Source organism: Callorhinchus milii, unplaced genomic scaffold, assembly GCF_018977255.1.
Source record: "Callorhinchus milii isolate IMCB2004 unplaced genomic scaffold, IMCB_Cmil_1.0 Scaffold3, whole genome shotgun sequence".
Classification (NCBI taxonomy): Eukaryota; Metazoa; Chordata; class Chondrichthyes; order Chimaeriformes; family Callorhinchidae; genus Callorhinchus; species Callorhinchus milii.
Genome location: NW_024704744.1, coordinates 48892483 through 48907896, shown reverse-complemented (window position 1 = coordinate 48907896; position 15414 = coordinate 48892483). Strand labels below are relative to the sequence as shown.

Genomic DNA, 15414 nt, shown 5'->3' with positions numbered 1-15414 from the left:
TCAGTGCTCACCTGGAGATACAGAGGCAAGTTATCTCGAATGGCAGACAGCATTGCTGGAGGCAGTTCTTTGTCCTGGTGAAACAGGGCATGAGGCAGGAGCAGGCAATCAATGATGCGAAACAGGAGCTGCTGAGCTTTAGAAGTGGACAACATCGGTGCCCAGTGTTTGACAAGGCAACCTGCGAACAGCAGCAAAGAAAGGGCAAATATACAGTAAGCCATGGGAAGTAATTCGCCCTGCCACTATTATTTCAGAAGGCAGCAAAACAAATGTAACAAAATTAATGTGCATTAGTAAAATGAAGTCCACAGATTATCATTTCCAGTTTGATTGTGTTTTCCACTAATTCATTTCCACAGGGGACCATTTATGTTTGATCTGATAGCAAAGCCTTTCGAGAGTGGAATCATCTTTGTAAGCACCGTTATTGTCTTCCCATTTGTTGTTAATTGTACACCAGGAAACAAAGATATTTGTACAATATGTAGCTTATCTAAGAACTGCCTCTCCATTTACAACGGACGATAAATATCTGGGATCAAAATATAACCCAAATCAGGTTCCTTTCGTATTACAAATTTTGTGAAGAGAATTTTACTCTTGCATGTTCAACAACAACAAAGGTTTGACAAATATAACATCGGGAGGACAACACAAAGCGCATCACAGAATTTTACTGTAAAGTGTAGTGACTGCATTTTTTCTGGGCAAACAGGGTATCTCACAGTTAAAGCTTCTGGAGTTCAAGAGGCTGGTGAGGAAAGCATTGGAACAGGATATTCTTAAGATGATGGATGCAAATTCTGACTGAAGTGTATTTATAGGTTCCATTGAATAATCTGAACCTTCACCAACACCAGAGCAGTGGAGTTTATAGAGACCCAGTGGGGAATAGTGGGGCACATAGTGACCTGCAGCAGACACACTGGGAAAGAATGGGACATATAGAGATACACTGCAGAAAAGGGAAGATGTACCATGGGGACAATGTGGTATTTGGAGAAGATGTTATGAAAAGTGGTATATTTTGAGGGACACAGGTCAACAATGGGGTATTTAACTACAACACACTGCAGAATAGCAGGGATAAGAACTCTGAGAGGCTACCTGTGTGAAGGGCGTATATAAATCCAAGCTGTTATTGTAGTTGATTATAGAGAACACATGCTGAGGAATATAGAGGGTACACTGAGGAATAATGGGGTATATGGAGGATATACACTGAGGAATAATACAATTACAATACAATTTATGTAGCACCTTTCACGTTCATAGAATCATAGAATTATACAGCACTGAAGGAGGCCATTCGGCTCATCATGTCTGTGCCGGCTCTTTTAAAGGAGCTATCCAAATCAATCCCACTTCTCCGCTCTCTCCCCATAGCCCTGCAAACTTGTCCTCCCAAAATAATTATCTAGTCGGGGAGAATATAGAGCATACCCACTGATACACGCTTTGATTACTGCCACGGGATCTTTAACATCCACCAGTACAGTCAGCTGGGACCTTGGGTTAACATATCAGAAGGATGGCACTTTCAGCAAAGCAGCACTCTGTCAGCACTATACTGGAGTATCAGCCTAATGTGAGCTCATAAAGTCCCAGTTTGGAGCTTTAATAGGGACATAGAAGATTCATATCAGGAACAGTGGAGCCTATGGATCATTGTTGTAATTTGGTTAACTCTGATTGACCAGAGGTGAAATTCTTACCCTTCTATCAAGACTAGTTAAATGAAAAATCAATTGCTTGCTTAGATTGTCAGCTAAACATAAAAAAACATTTCAATTCAACCAGCTTCACAAGGTGAAATGCACCTCCCACAATAAATGTGCCACTGATCAACCACACCATTGCTTGACCTTGCCCAAATAACATCTGTCCAATCCTGATACATATAAAACAATTCTAACTTTCAACAAAACCTCTACAATTGTACGCAAAGAAAGAAGACCACAGCCTGTATACCACAGCCTGTGAGTTTAATGTTGTATTTCACCCTCTAATGCTCAACCTTGCTCAGTACACAATGGAGCTCAAGTATGCTGTACCTACAATACATGACAACGCGGTAAAACACACCCTAAATATCGTTTTTAGAAACCAGCAATATTTCAAACACATACAATTATCCAATCAATTTATGTTTTTTTAAAAAAAACACAGAAGTCAGAACACAGAAGAGTGAAAGCAAATAGGTCTGAATTTAATCAGGTCATATCAAGCGCAAGGTAAATGGAGCAGCTTTGTTTTTCTTTCACAGAGCAGGGATAAAGGAGAGATGCTCCTTTTTTGTGCATTTGCTTTCTGCTGCAGCTGGCACTTCCACCTCCTCCAGCTCAGCTTCCTCATTCAGATTTCGCCTCTCATTTGGAGATGAAAGGTCTCAATCTACAACAAAGTGTCTTTAATGACAAGCACAACATCAAAGTGAACGCCGTCAAAGGTGATGGTCATTTCATGAGCATCTTACACCAGCTTAAATAAGCTCATTAGCATGAGCTGCCACGAACCGTGTAGCACTGCGCAATGATCCCCGCTCAACAATACACAGCACCCCACAGTCCTCAATTTGCAATAGTGGAAAATCACTTCAGATCATACTCAACGGTTCCTTCACTATAATGGCCCCTTGTAAGCGCTGTAGTGACAGAGTATTATAATAATTTTCACCCTGTTTTCACAAAGGAAGCTAATCAGTTTCCTGCTAAATTAACCCTCTTTCACTTTAAACAATTCACCTCATTCACTGAATTTTCATCAAAGAACAAAGAGAAGTTTGTCAATATGGGTGACACACTGAAGGGTGTTTTAAGGATTCAGGTCACATTTGTATCTGCAGCTCACAAATTGAAAATGCACAGACGAATTGATCTACATTTCAATCTTATTTTCTTAATGCTGATCTTTCGCAAGATTTAACAAAACGAAAGAGAATGCTCGGAACGTTTCTCAACCGGTGAGAGTTAAAAAAAACAAATACCTTTTTTATTATATAAAAAAAATCTAAATGGGGCAGTCTCCCACAAACAGCGACCAAATTGTTANTTTTTTAACTTTATTTTTGTTTTGAAGGGATTATTATCCCTGGAAAAGTGATCTGCCAATCGACTAACAACCGGGTTCGTACTTGTGCTAAGTAAATTAGCCAAATGTTTAGCCCTGCTGGGGAATCAAACCCAGCTCATCTGCCATTTGTGATCCTGGGAGATGGATGGTTAAGGTGGCTGGATGACTAACCTGGAGACAAGTTTAGGATCGTCACTGGAAGAGAAGAGAATACTTTAGAAATAAAAACTAATACAGAGGGTTCTAGAACATGAAATTATTTGCTACAAGTACCTATTGCAGCTGAGTATATAACATTAAAAAAGGAATTGGACAAACATTTGAAGAGAAACAATATAAACGAGTATTGGGTGGGTGACGGAAATTGAGGTTAGATTAGTTAGCACCACTAAAGGAGCTGACATTAGTTTAACATAGGCTAAATTGCTTTCTTCTGTGCTGCAATTTCTAGGTTCTATTCTTTAAAAAGTTTTTTTAATTTTCTAAAATATTTTTAAATGGAAACAGGGAGGGAATTAAGCAATATTTGGAGAACATATCTCCTTTCTGAAGATTTGAATAATATTTCCTTATTATAATAATTCCTTCAAAAAAAAATCAGTCACTCAATCCAGTTTGTGGCACGCTGCTGTGTGCAATTGGCTGCCTTGTTTCGCCCACAAAATATACAGTCAATTCACTTTACGGTATATTCTGTTGAAGCTCTTCGAGGCGTCTTGAAGGTGTGATACAGCGCTATATCAAATGCAAAGATTATTATTATTATTTGCTTTTCACTTACCAAGCTTGTTATTTTGATCATATAGTAAAACTCAGATAAATCATATCAGTGGGGACAATAACATTTAATATGGATGGGATAAGTCCGAGTTGCAGGCAAACTATACAAGTCACGGAAAATCTGATTTACACTGCACATGTGTAATTTTATGCAGTCTGCTAGTCCGACCTCAGTGGTTTCGGGTTAGGAAGAAGGAAAGTCAGCCAGGGTTCCTGCTTTGTCATTGCAACCCTAAAGTACGTGCATGGGCACAGAGCATAGACAGGACTGGGACTATTTGTGACATCCGCCGCAGTTTAAAGCCCGTCAATACTCACTGTTATGCATAAAGAATGGCCACTCAGGTCTGAAATCAAGATCACAAGAGAGGTTTGGCTGGAGAAGCCCATTGGCTCATTTGTTTTCAACCCTCCCAAAAACCCACCTCCCATTTCAGCACTAAACCGTTTATTAAACCGTACTGGAAGGTGATCTTAATCAATGGCACTGGGTGCTGATCATCCTCTGAAAGAATATAGAAGAGTGGGGGGTGGGGGTTGGCAGAGACGATCAAAACGCCTACAGGAGAGGAAGTAATTGGCAGAAGAAAAATATATTTAACTCTTGCACTGAAGGAAGAAACATGTAAATGTGATGGTTCCTTGAACTTGTTCATAGTTTATTAAGAGAAGTTTACATCAATGTGATTATTACTGAGGTGAAATGGTGGATCAATATTATTGACAATCGAAAACTTAGGGGAAATGGGGAAATTGTTTTGGCGATTTCACTAAATACCACTGCAGTGCTCTACAGAATTTACTGAAGTGCTCTGCAGATTTAAACTCATGCTGCCCATCACCTGAAATGCTCATTGAAGCTGAGGGGATTGCTAAAGCCACTGTTGAGTTGTTTCACTTCTTTTGCTTTGACAAGGACAGACTGATTGAACCCACTTTTCCTCGCAAAGCAGCGAGTGAATTAGGATTACTTTGAAATGAAGTAAGTGCGAGCTGCCCGAAAATATCGGGTGTCATTTTTCTTCTTCCTTAAAGGTATGTTTCACAGCACACGTGAAGCTTATTTTCACTGCTAGATCACAAATGACAGCACACTGGGTTGATGCTCACCGCATGTGCATAGTGAGGATGCTTCCTCTCCTTTCTATCATGTTGCATTAGGTTTATTTTAGACAGTCTATTTCAGCAGTGTGCTTAAGCGAAGCTTTTTTTTTCCTCTGTGGAAAACAAGATTGTTTTTTAAAAGAATATTTTGATAAACCTCGTCCATCTCTTCATCACACGATTCTTTTATTAACTAAATGCTAATACTGTGAACAGCCACAATACAAAAAGGGTCCCAATCATAGGCAGCCGCTCAAATAAAACGTTTACAGCATCTTTACTGGAGAGCCTTTAACCCCATGTTATTTCAGAATTTCTGTTTTTAAAGTGTCAACTATATGCATATCTAAAACCAGAATTGTTGGCACAAAAATGGTGCAATTCAGCCCATCATATCAGAGTGTCTAAATCGTCCTTTTTTTAAAAAAGTTTCCAGCTCTCCCAGTAACAACTTTCCACTCTCCAGCTCTCTCTCTAAAACCCTGAATGTTCTTACTGCTCATCTAGTAAGGCAGTAATTGCTTCATGGAACCGAAGGTTTGATTTTTTGAAACCGCCGAACCACTTACAAAATTGTATTCTATGGCAATGCTGTCATATTTTACCCGTGTTTCTTCCCCGCTCCCACCCCACAGCGCACACGCACACTCACAGTATTCTTTGCTACTACAGTGCCCTCCAGGTTTGAAGGAGTTCATCTGCAATGTGTCAAACGTAGAACCATAAAGGATGAGACACTTACCAACAGTCCAGTACATCAACTGCAGACCTTCTGCTGGCCCTTTGTTGGCTAAATAGGGCTTTGTGTATTTCAGTATATCACCTACATACTCCAGGGCTTTTGAGACCATAGCAGACTTGTCTCCTAGAGTTTGTAACTGAGTGTAAGTCTTTCCAACCGCCTGTGGAAAAACACCAAGTAAATCAAGTTTGCAAATGTGATCTGACTGTGTGTTGTACAAAATAACTGCTCTTTGCAAAACAAGCTAAAATGCGAGGTGAGATTTGAAACGTTCTCTCCCTTTCCAAAACATAAGGCAGAGCGAAGAGCTGACTTGGTCTCATGACCCCCATCAGATTGCATTATCTAGAAGTCATTTTAAAAGGCTTTTAACACACATCTGTGCAAATATGTGATACTCTTTCCAATAAAGCATGGGGCCTGAGAAATAAAGATGAAGTGAAGAAACGAATGTCAATGCTTTGACGTGGTCACAGGAGTTCAGTTCTTGCAGTGAGGCCGGAGTTCTCCAAGACACTGCTGATGATAACATTCAGCGCCTTGGCCGTCCTCCTGATTTTTGTGTTGTTGATGATGGCAGAAGAACCAGCCTGGCTCATCTGCAGGACACTGAGAGGCAGAACAATCACTGGGGTCAGGGATTCTTCTCACCTCGCCTCATGTTAACCCCGAAAGCCAAAGCCCTAATAGACAGGGTGGCTCTCGCTGGACAAGGAACTGGATATCTTCCTCGTCTGTCATTAACAGTATCCTGGAGCACTGCGGACCTGACTGCCACACTCAGAAACCAGGAGCTTCGAATTTGATGCTCTCTTTAAAGTGCAGCACAAACTAAGTTTAAATAATAATAATCCTTGCATTTGATATATCACGTTATCACATCAATGAGACGTCTCAAAGCGCTTCACATGATATTCCATAAAGTGGATTGACTGTACATTTTGTGGGTGAAATGCTGCGCAACAGTGTCCTACAATCATGGATTGAGTGGCCGTTTATTTTTGAAGGATTATTACCCCCAGAAAGCGATCCGTCAATTAGCTCATAACCAGGTTCCTATTTATTGCTCAGTAAATAGAGGCATGTGGAGAGTTGCCTAGATTTTGCCCCGCCCAGAAACTGAACCCAGGTCCTCTTGCTTGTGAGGCGAGTGCTCTAACCACTATGCTATCATACTTAAAAGTTTAATGTGCTCAGAACATTTTTGGTTGTTTTAAAATTAAAGGGGGTGATTTGTGGTCATTGGTAAATTAATTGATCATAGCAAACAGTACATCTTTTTCAGTCAGTCAGTGCAGTATTTTACTCAGTATAATCTTATAATTGTTTTATTTACCCTATAATTCTAGTCCAACTGAATCTATGAGGTTTGCCCTTGGGATACACAATATTTCCATCCTAACCATCATGCAGCGTTTAATATCCTTCCATACATGTTCAGATTAAATTTGCACAAAGACAAACTCAGGGGAAAACCCCCAAGGTTGAATTAGTCCCAAAAGAGACATGTCTGGCAAAGTAATGCAAGACTTCAATGAAACTTCGAGGGGTACACTTAATAATAATAATAATCCTTGCATTTGATATAGTTCCTTATTACGTCTTCGAGAAATCTAAATGAAATGACTGTGTATTTTGTGGGCGAAACTTGTCCACAAGCCAAAGTCCTAATAGCTGGAGCAGTCCAAGCTACACAAGCAGCAAGTGCCATTGCTCCAAACTGGTAAGCTACATGGTTAGCATAATTAATCTATTATTTTAATTAAATGCAACCTCCTACTGTTTGTAAACAGGCATTACCTTAACGAATAGGAAGACAGCAGTTTTGGGTTCCATCTTCACTGCTGACTGAGTAAGTTGTGCCTGGAAAAAAAGATTCTCTATTTCTGGCAGTTTACACACTATCCTGGTCAGCTCTGCCAACTGGTCCATGCTTATCCTGCCTGTTTATGAAGGGAAAGAAGATCATCACCATTTCAATGTGTTAATTAAGAATGCTTTCTACTGAAATTAAGTCTTACCGATTAATTCAGCTATGATTCATACTTAAGAGTAATAATTCCATTAGTAAATTTTGTAGCTTGCTAAAATTGAGCTACAGCATCAATCGTGATTATTTTAACTAATCCAATTCCTGAGACATTCACACAAGTTAAAGCTGCCTAAGATAAACACACTGTGAAAAATACATACAACAGTGATTAGGCAAGGTATTATAAGAGCTAAAGTCCATATTTATGACCACTAAATCTGAGATGCGTTGATGCTTAGACTTTATTTGAATCTTAAAATTGCCTATTACTCAGCCATCTTTCCTCCCTCCCCCCAAAAATCAGTGATAATGAACTGGCGTTTTGAAACAGCAATTCACATAGCAATTTTGTTCCTTCCTTCCTATTACTGTTTAAACAACTTTTCCAATAAAAAATATTTAAAAAAAAAAAGAATGACTTGCACATTAAACTACACATGCCACTTATTCGCCCATTTTGCCTTGGGGTGGATAATACAAGTTATGTCAATCATATGCGAATCATGTGTATAAGAACTAGGAGCAGGAGTAGGCCATTCAGCCCCTCGAGCCTGCCCCGCCATTCGATAAGATCATGGCTGATCTTCAGACCTAATTTCAATTATCTGCCCTATTCCCATATCCCCTAATCCCTCTATTTTTAAAAAATCTATCAGTCTCAGCCTTGAAAACGTTCAAGGACTGAGCATCTACAGCCTTCTGGGGTAGTGAATTCCAAAAATTCACTACCCTCTGAGTGAAGAAATGTTTCCTCAACTCTGTTCTAAAAGGCTGACCCTTAATTTTAAGACTGTGACCCCTGGTTATAGATTCTCCTACCAGGGGAAACAGACCCTCAGTGTCTACTTTATCCAGCCCTTTAACAATCTTATATGTTTCAATAAGATCTCTCCTAATTCTTCTGTACTCTAGAGGATATAGCCCTAGTTTATTCAGCCTATCCTCATAGGTCAGTGCCCTCATCCCAGGAACTATCCGAGTGAATCTACGCTGCACCCCCTCAAGGACAAGTTTGTCCTTTTTTAAATAAGGAGACCAAAACTGCACACAGTACTCTAGGTGCGGTCTCACCAAGGCCCTATACAGTTGCAGCAAGAATTCGCTACTCTTGTACTCTAAACCTTTTGCAATGAACGCTAACATGCCGTTTGCCTTCTCAGTTGCTTGCTGCACCTGCAAACTAACTTTTTGAGACTGGTGTACAAGGACACCCAAATCCCTCTGAACACTAACACTATCTAAGCTCTCCCCCTCTAGAAAATAATCTGTTTTTCTATTTTTTCTACCTGGGTGAATAACTTCACACTTCCCCACATTAAATTCCATCTGCCACCTACTCGCCCACTCCCCGAGCCTATCTCTATCCCGTTGCAATCTTTTTGCATCATCCTCAGAGCTTACTCTCCCACCTAGTTTAGTGTCATCCGCAAATTTAGATACGTTACATTCAATGTCCTCGTCTAAATTGTAAATAGCTGAGGCCTAAGCACTGATCCTTGTGGCACTCCACTGGTCACATCCTGCCAATTCGAGAATGACCCGTTTATCCCTACTCTCTGTTTTCTACCTGTTAGCCACTCTTCAATCCATGCTAATATGTTCCCATTAATTCCGTGGGCCTTAACCTTGTGGGTTGGGCCACCTTTCCCGTGCCATTCTTATTCCTCAAAGGAATATGTGCTCGCTGGGAATTTTGCACTATCTCCTTAAACATCTGCCATTGCTGGTCTACTAACAAATCCTTAAGTCTAATTTCCCAGTTTATTTTGGCTAAATCGTCTCTCATACCAGCAAAATTGGCTCTACTTAAATTTAAAATCTTTGCTTCGGACTTAACTACTTCTCTCTCTAACTTAATGCTAAATTCCATCATATTATGATCACTTTGCCCTAGAGGAGGCTTAATTTCCAGTTTGCTGATCAGCCCTGCACAAAACAAGGTCTAATATGGCCTGTTCCCTGGTTGGCTCCTCGGCATACTGATCTAGATAATTATCCCTAATACATTCTATAAACTCTTCCTCTATCATATTTTTCCCAATTTGGTTGTCCCAATCTATGTGCAGATTAAAATCATCCACAACTAATATTTTTCCATTCCTACATGCTCTGCTAATTTCCTGATTTATACCTTGAGAGATACTGTGACTGCTGTTCGGGGGTCTATAAACTACTCCCACTAGAGTTTTCCGCCCCTTGTCGTTACGTACCTCTACCCATACTGACTCTACTTCCTGCTTTTCTGATTTAAAATCTTTCCTCTCTACTGTTTTTATCCCATCCTTTATTAGCAGGGCCAACCCCCTCCTCGTTTACCACATTGCCTATCTTTCCTATACACCACGTACCCTGGAATATTTAGCTCCCACCCTTGATCTCCCTGTAACCATGTCTCGGTGATGGCTACTAGATCATACCCGTTTGTTTCAATTTGTGCCTTTAACTCATCTATCTTGTTTCAAATGCTTCGCGCATTCAGATATAGCACCTTTAATTCTGACTTCGGGCTATTAGTCCTATTCACCAGTACCCTATCCCTGGGCTTCCTTTCCCCGCTTGACACTCTTTGCTCATCGCCCTGGTTAATCTGCTCTCCCACTTTCATCGGTCCTAATTTTAATTGTAACGGATTACATGTGATTGAATTTACCCCCCCACCCCCCTTAGTAGTTTGTGCGAGCTATGTGCAAAATGTATACAGAGTGAATCATATGTTCCCCAAAATGATGTTATTGATGAACAGTGAAAAGGAATATAAGTAGCAAAGAGTGAGTGCATCATAGTGGCTGCAAAAATAACAACTGTTTGAGTAGAACGGTTAACATTCAGTGCGTTTGAGATAGGCAAAAATTACAAAATAGTGGAGATTCTAACCACAACGTTGTCAAAATATATATTTAGAACTACCCTTCACAGATACTGGCTACTCATTGTGCCTGAAAACAAGGATTATGTTTTGTGGCGAGACGAGCCTAATAATATAGTATTTCAAATTACGGTTTGCCTTTCACACTCCCACATTGTTAAATTACAACTCAATAAAACATGTCTTTCTCTGCTTACCAACTGTGTGGCCATGATCCTTTCTGTCTGGAGCAACTGTAGGTTGATTTATATGTTGCTGCAAAACACACCGAAACCACGAATGGATGAAAGATGTTTGATACCAGTTGCATCCTAGACTTGTAAGAGCTTCCACTACGGAACTGAGAGGAATTTGAAGAAGATTGTTAGCAATTTACAACACATTGTTTTTTTCTGAAATGTCACAACCTCCATACAGTGCTGTGAAGTACAGACAATAGTGATGACCCAGTGATCTGGAAATCAGCTATTTTTAATGCACGAGATGCTGGACGGCATTTCCAAACAAACTAAATGACTGTCTGTCACATTTTGTGCGTAAGGCTGATTCAGTATGTAACCCCAAGTTGTGGCTTTGAACTCACAGCATAGGCTGACATTCCAGTGCAGTGCTAGGAGAGAGCTGCATTGTTGGAGGTGCTGTCCTTGAGATGAGACCAGCTGTGTGCCTTTTCAGGTGGACGTTCAACATTCAATGTCATTATTTGGATAGAGAAGGGAGTGTTCTTGCTAGAAATCCCCCAGATACAATTAGTCATTCATGGCGGCTTGTGGGACACTGCTGGACAAATTTGCAAATGTTTACTGACAAAATACACAGTCACTATACTTTGCAGTAAAAATCCAGAGAACTGCTTTGAGATGTCCCAGTTAAGCCCCTTTCCTGGTATCCATTCTAGTTGTTGGTTAGCCTCTGTGTAAATATTTTCTGAAATCTTACTTAAAAAATGGCCTTCACAACCAAGCCTCTTGTCCTGCTGTCTTGGTGTGTCAAAGTATTGTTCTGGATTTACCTTCACTATCCCATTTAGTGAAGGTAAATCTCTCTACTGCTGATATGCAGTTTAAAGTCTAGGACTGCACATTATAACTAGCAACTTGCAATTCCCCACGGACTCTAGTAGGATTTCTGTATCAAAGAAGATACCAGGGTTTTATTTTTAAGTTTATTTCAAGATAATTACAAATTAAGAAGTATTTAATTCTTTACAGAAATGAAGTGCCATGTCCTTTACAAATGTTCATCCTCGTCTGAGGTTGGGGGGAGGGGGAGAGGAAGGTAAGCAGGGTCTCTGTTTTGCTTGGCTGGATCCAAGGTGGCATGCTTGGCAACAAAATGTTGGAATCGACTCAACCTCTGAGGTGATCTCAGTAGCCCAATTCCTGAGCCTAAGAGTTCCAATATACTCACAACACAATGCTTGTGACAGACCAGCCAGTTTGGCTCGTCGGCCAGACATAGAATGGCAGACTAGTCATTGGGAACAGAGATTCTTCACATTCATCTCCCGTTAATCTTACAAGTCAAAGAAATGTCCAAGCTGGGCAAACAGCAGGAACAACAACAACAACAACAACAACAACGACAACGACAACAACAACAACAACAAGATTCCATTTATAGAGCGCCTTTCACGTCAGGAGGACGTCCCAAGGCGCTGCACAGTTGGGTCATGACCCGAGCATTGGGGGGAAATGGTCAGGGTGAGGGGAGGGAAGGGAGGGAGCGAGGAGGGGGGAAATGGTCAGGGTGAGGGGAGGGAAGGGAGGGAGAGAGGAGGGGGGAAATGGTCAGGGTGAGGGGAGGGAAGGGAGGGAGCGAGGCGGAGGAAGAGAGTCGAGAGGGGAGCTGAAGGCACGGTCAAAGAGAAAAGTTTGGCAGACAGTGCTCACAATAGCAAACATTGCAACTTTAGCTTGTTAAACTCCAGTAGTAATACAACACACACTCTGGAGTCCCCAAGCACTGGCTCTGGCCAACCTGCACTTTGGCACGTCCTCCCGACATGAAAGGTGCTACGTTAATATAAATTGCATTGTAATAATGTCAGAACTAGGTAAGCAAGATACATCCTTTCTGGGAGAAATTGCACATTGCAGACACAGAGAAATTTCCATGTGTCGGTGGCATACATTTATGGAACTCTCAATCTGGTTTGAATACTCTTAAGCGTGGTGATGGGCTTCTGCATGACTGATTGACCAAACCCCCACCCCACACACACAATATTCATTCTAAAAGAAACTCAAAAAGCTAATTACCTTTAACAGAGTTTAAGAGTTGAGTTAATGCATTACAAACCTACAGCATAATTCCGAGGTTGGTTGCATTCTGCGCATGAAAGAGCACGGGTACAAGATCATGTTGTGCTCCTTGAGAAATTGTAAAATACATACTTTAATAACTTATTTTGTTTTTTACTTCTGATTTGAGTTGTGTACATGTCCCAAGTTGTATATTATTATTCAACATTTGCAGAAATCAATTTTACAGGAGCTACATGAAAGGCAACATAACCATATTACAACACTCAACAGCTAAAATTAAAAAATAGAAAGTAATTTTCTCAAATTCTTTCAACCTTGGAGTGTTCCCTCTTGATCTTTTGTACTTTAGTTTAACTTCTACATATGAAAATTTTTTTTTTTTAAAAACAGCATTTTAAATCTCAGATGTATACTCTGATTTAAAGTGAGCTCATTTTACTTGTTAAATTACTTGTTTATTCCCAATGTTGAGTTGGATCCAAAACTTGCAAGTCAACATCCTGATAGGTAGGATGGGTCTAACTGGATAAGCAGCAGGAAGATTGCCAGTGTTCAGTGACCAGCTGTTTAAACTCCAGCAATACACCAAAGCATACTCTGAAATCCCAGTGCCTTGCCTCTTGCCAATCCTGGATTACTGATAAGATGTTCCCTTCATACCAGATAAACAGAAACCATACATATGCGGAATTCTCGGTTTGGTTTGGATACTTCAAAGTACGGCGCTGGGTTTCCTGTGTAAGACACCCAGCTGACCAAAAGAAAATTCAAAACCGTGATGCAAAACAAAGTGGGCAGCTCTCCTTCAAATGATTGTCCAAGTGCCTTATCAGGCCGGTTACTGGCAAGCTGAAGTACCTGAGCAGGACATCCTTGTCTATCCAAGGTTACGTTTCTATCTAAACATAATCATGCACAAAGCCTTACAACCAAAAGCAACATAGAAGCAGTGTTTCTTGAGACTTTCCATATAGCCTAGTATTGATACTGAATAATTCTATTATCCTTACATTTGGTATAGCGCCTTTCATGTGGGAGGGCATATCGAAGGGCTTAACAGGAATCACACAAAAGTGTAGTGCCTAGATTTTGCGGGCAAAGATGACAGCCAATTTCCACACAGTAGTGTCCCACAAAGAGCCATGAAGTGAATGATCAATTTTATGTGGGGATTTCTGCCCAAGAAACTAGAAGAAACTCTCTTCTCTTTCGAACAGTGCAATGGGATCTTTAACATCCACCTGAACGGGTAGACAATACTCTGATTGACATTTCAACCAAAACATGACCCCTCCAACGAGGTAGCACACCCCAAGCATTATACTGGAGTATCAGCCTAAACTATATGAGTTCAAAGGCCTCATGTGAGGCTTGAACCCAAAACCGTCTAACTCAGAGGTGACGGTGCTACATACTGAGCCCGATGAAACATTTAAAAACTTAATATAATAGAAATATGAAATAGATAATGTAACAGATTCTGCCTGCCCAGGAAAACAAGGCGGCTTTACCTGTTCTGAATGAGATGGATGAGATATCGGGACACAAGCTGTGGAAAGACCATGTCATCCCAGCCAAATAGCCTCAGGATGGCTTCCAGAGGCTGTGGCTGAAGTTCAGGAGGTGCTGCACTTGGCATATCCATAGCCAGCAGTGTAAAACCTGAAATATATAAGGTTTGAAAACAAATTGTATTAATGACCATCAAATTCTGCTAATACCTCAGACAAAAGCTTCCAACTATAGTAGGTGTTATAAGTCAATCAAAATTGTATTTTTTAAAAAAAAACATTATTGGACAGCTAGTGCTAAATTAGTGGCTTGGCTGAGATCTCAGTACTTTGTACTGACACTAATATTTCATTTACACTGTCAGGACTGAAGTGATTCAGAGCAGGAAACATTTAGATTCTCCTCTAACAAGAGCCAAAAGTCGCTTAATTTTGTAATGTTATTAAACAGCTGAAAGTACAACAGCGATTTAGTAACAATAAAACCCTTGTGGATCTCCCCAGAACTTTAAAGGTCATTTTGTCAGCAGAGACTGAAATAATTTGCACTGTTTGCATTCATACTGCAGCAATGAGAATGCCTTTCAAGGATGAACTACCTTCTCAAAGTTCCTCAGCACAACTTGTTTTGCAATTATGATACTTAAAACCAGATTGATGCAACTTTTTACTATTGATTTGGCATCATTTTGAGTTAATTTGAAGACAAAAAATGCAGTATAAATAAGGCATTAGACTTTGAGAAATATCCAAATCTGTGTGCAGTAGGAGAGCATTCTACAAAATTAAAGTTAATATTTCAGTAAGAAATACTAAATGTGACATTGAAAATCATGCAACACTGAGGAAGTTTCCATTCTACTTCATTACAAATCCAGAAAACAACCTGACCAAACTAAAGTTCAAATTATTGCAATAATAAGTCAGACTTGTAGTATTAGTCATAGGGTCAGATAGTCAGGGCTACAAGCCTGGCTACAGCATCAGGTCTACAAGCCAACCTACACACTGCCAAAATCACAGCTAGTAATAAATAG

General features: G+C 40.2%; 1 protein-coding gene across 2 annotated transcripts in view; it reads right to left on the bottom strand.

The window, feature by feature from the left end:
• The window catches only part of mms22l (MMS22-like, DNA repair protein), a 70067-nt gene that overhangs the window by 8040 nt on the left and 46613 nt on the right, over positions 1 to 15414 (bottom strand). For both annotated transcript variants that reach the window (XM_007892939.2, XM_042333735.1), the window contains 5 exons: positions 14378 to 14528; positions 10797 to 10939; positions 7502 to 7644; positions 5702 to 5861; positions 12 to 181 (listed from right to left, as the gene is read on the bottom strand). In XM_007892939.2, coding sequence (XP_007891130.2) covers positions 12 to 181; positions 5702 to 5861; positions 7502 to 7644; positions 10797 to 10939; positions 14378 to 14528 — 767 coding nt within the window. The remainder of the gene's footprint in view (positions 1 to 11; positions 182 to 5701; positions 5862 to 7501; positions 7645 to 10796; positions 10940 to 14377; positions 14529 to 15414) is intronic.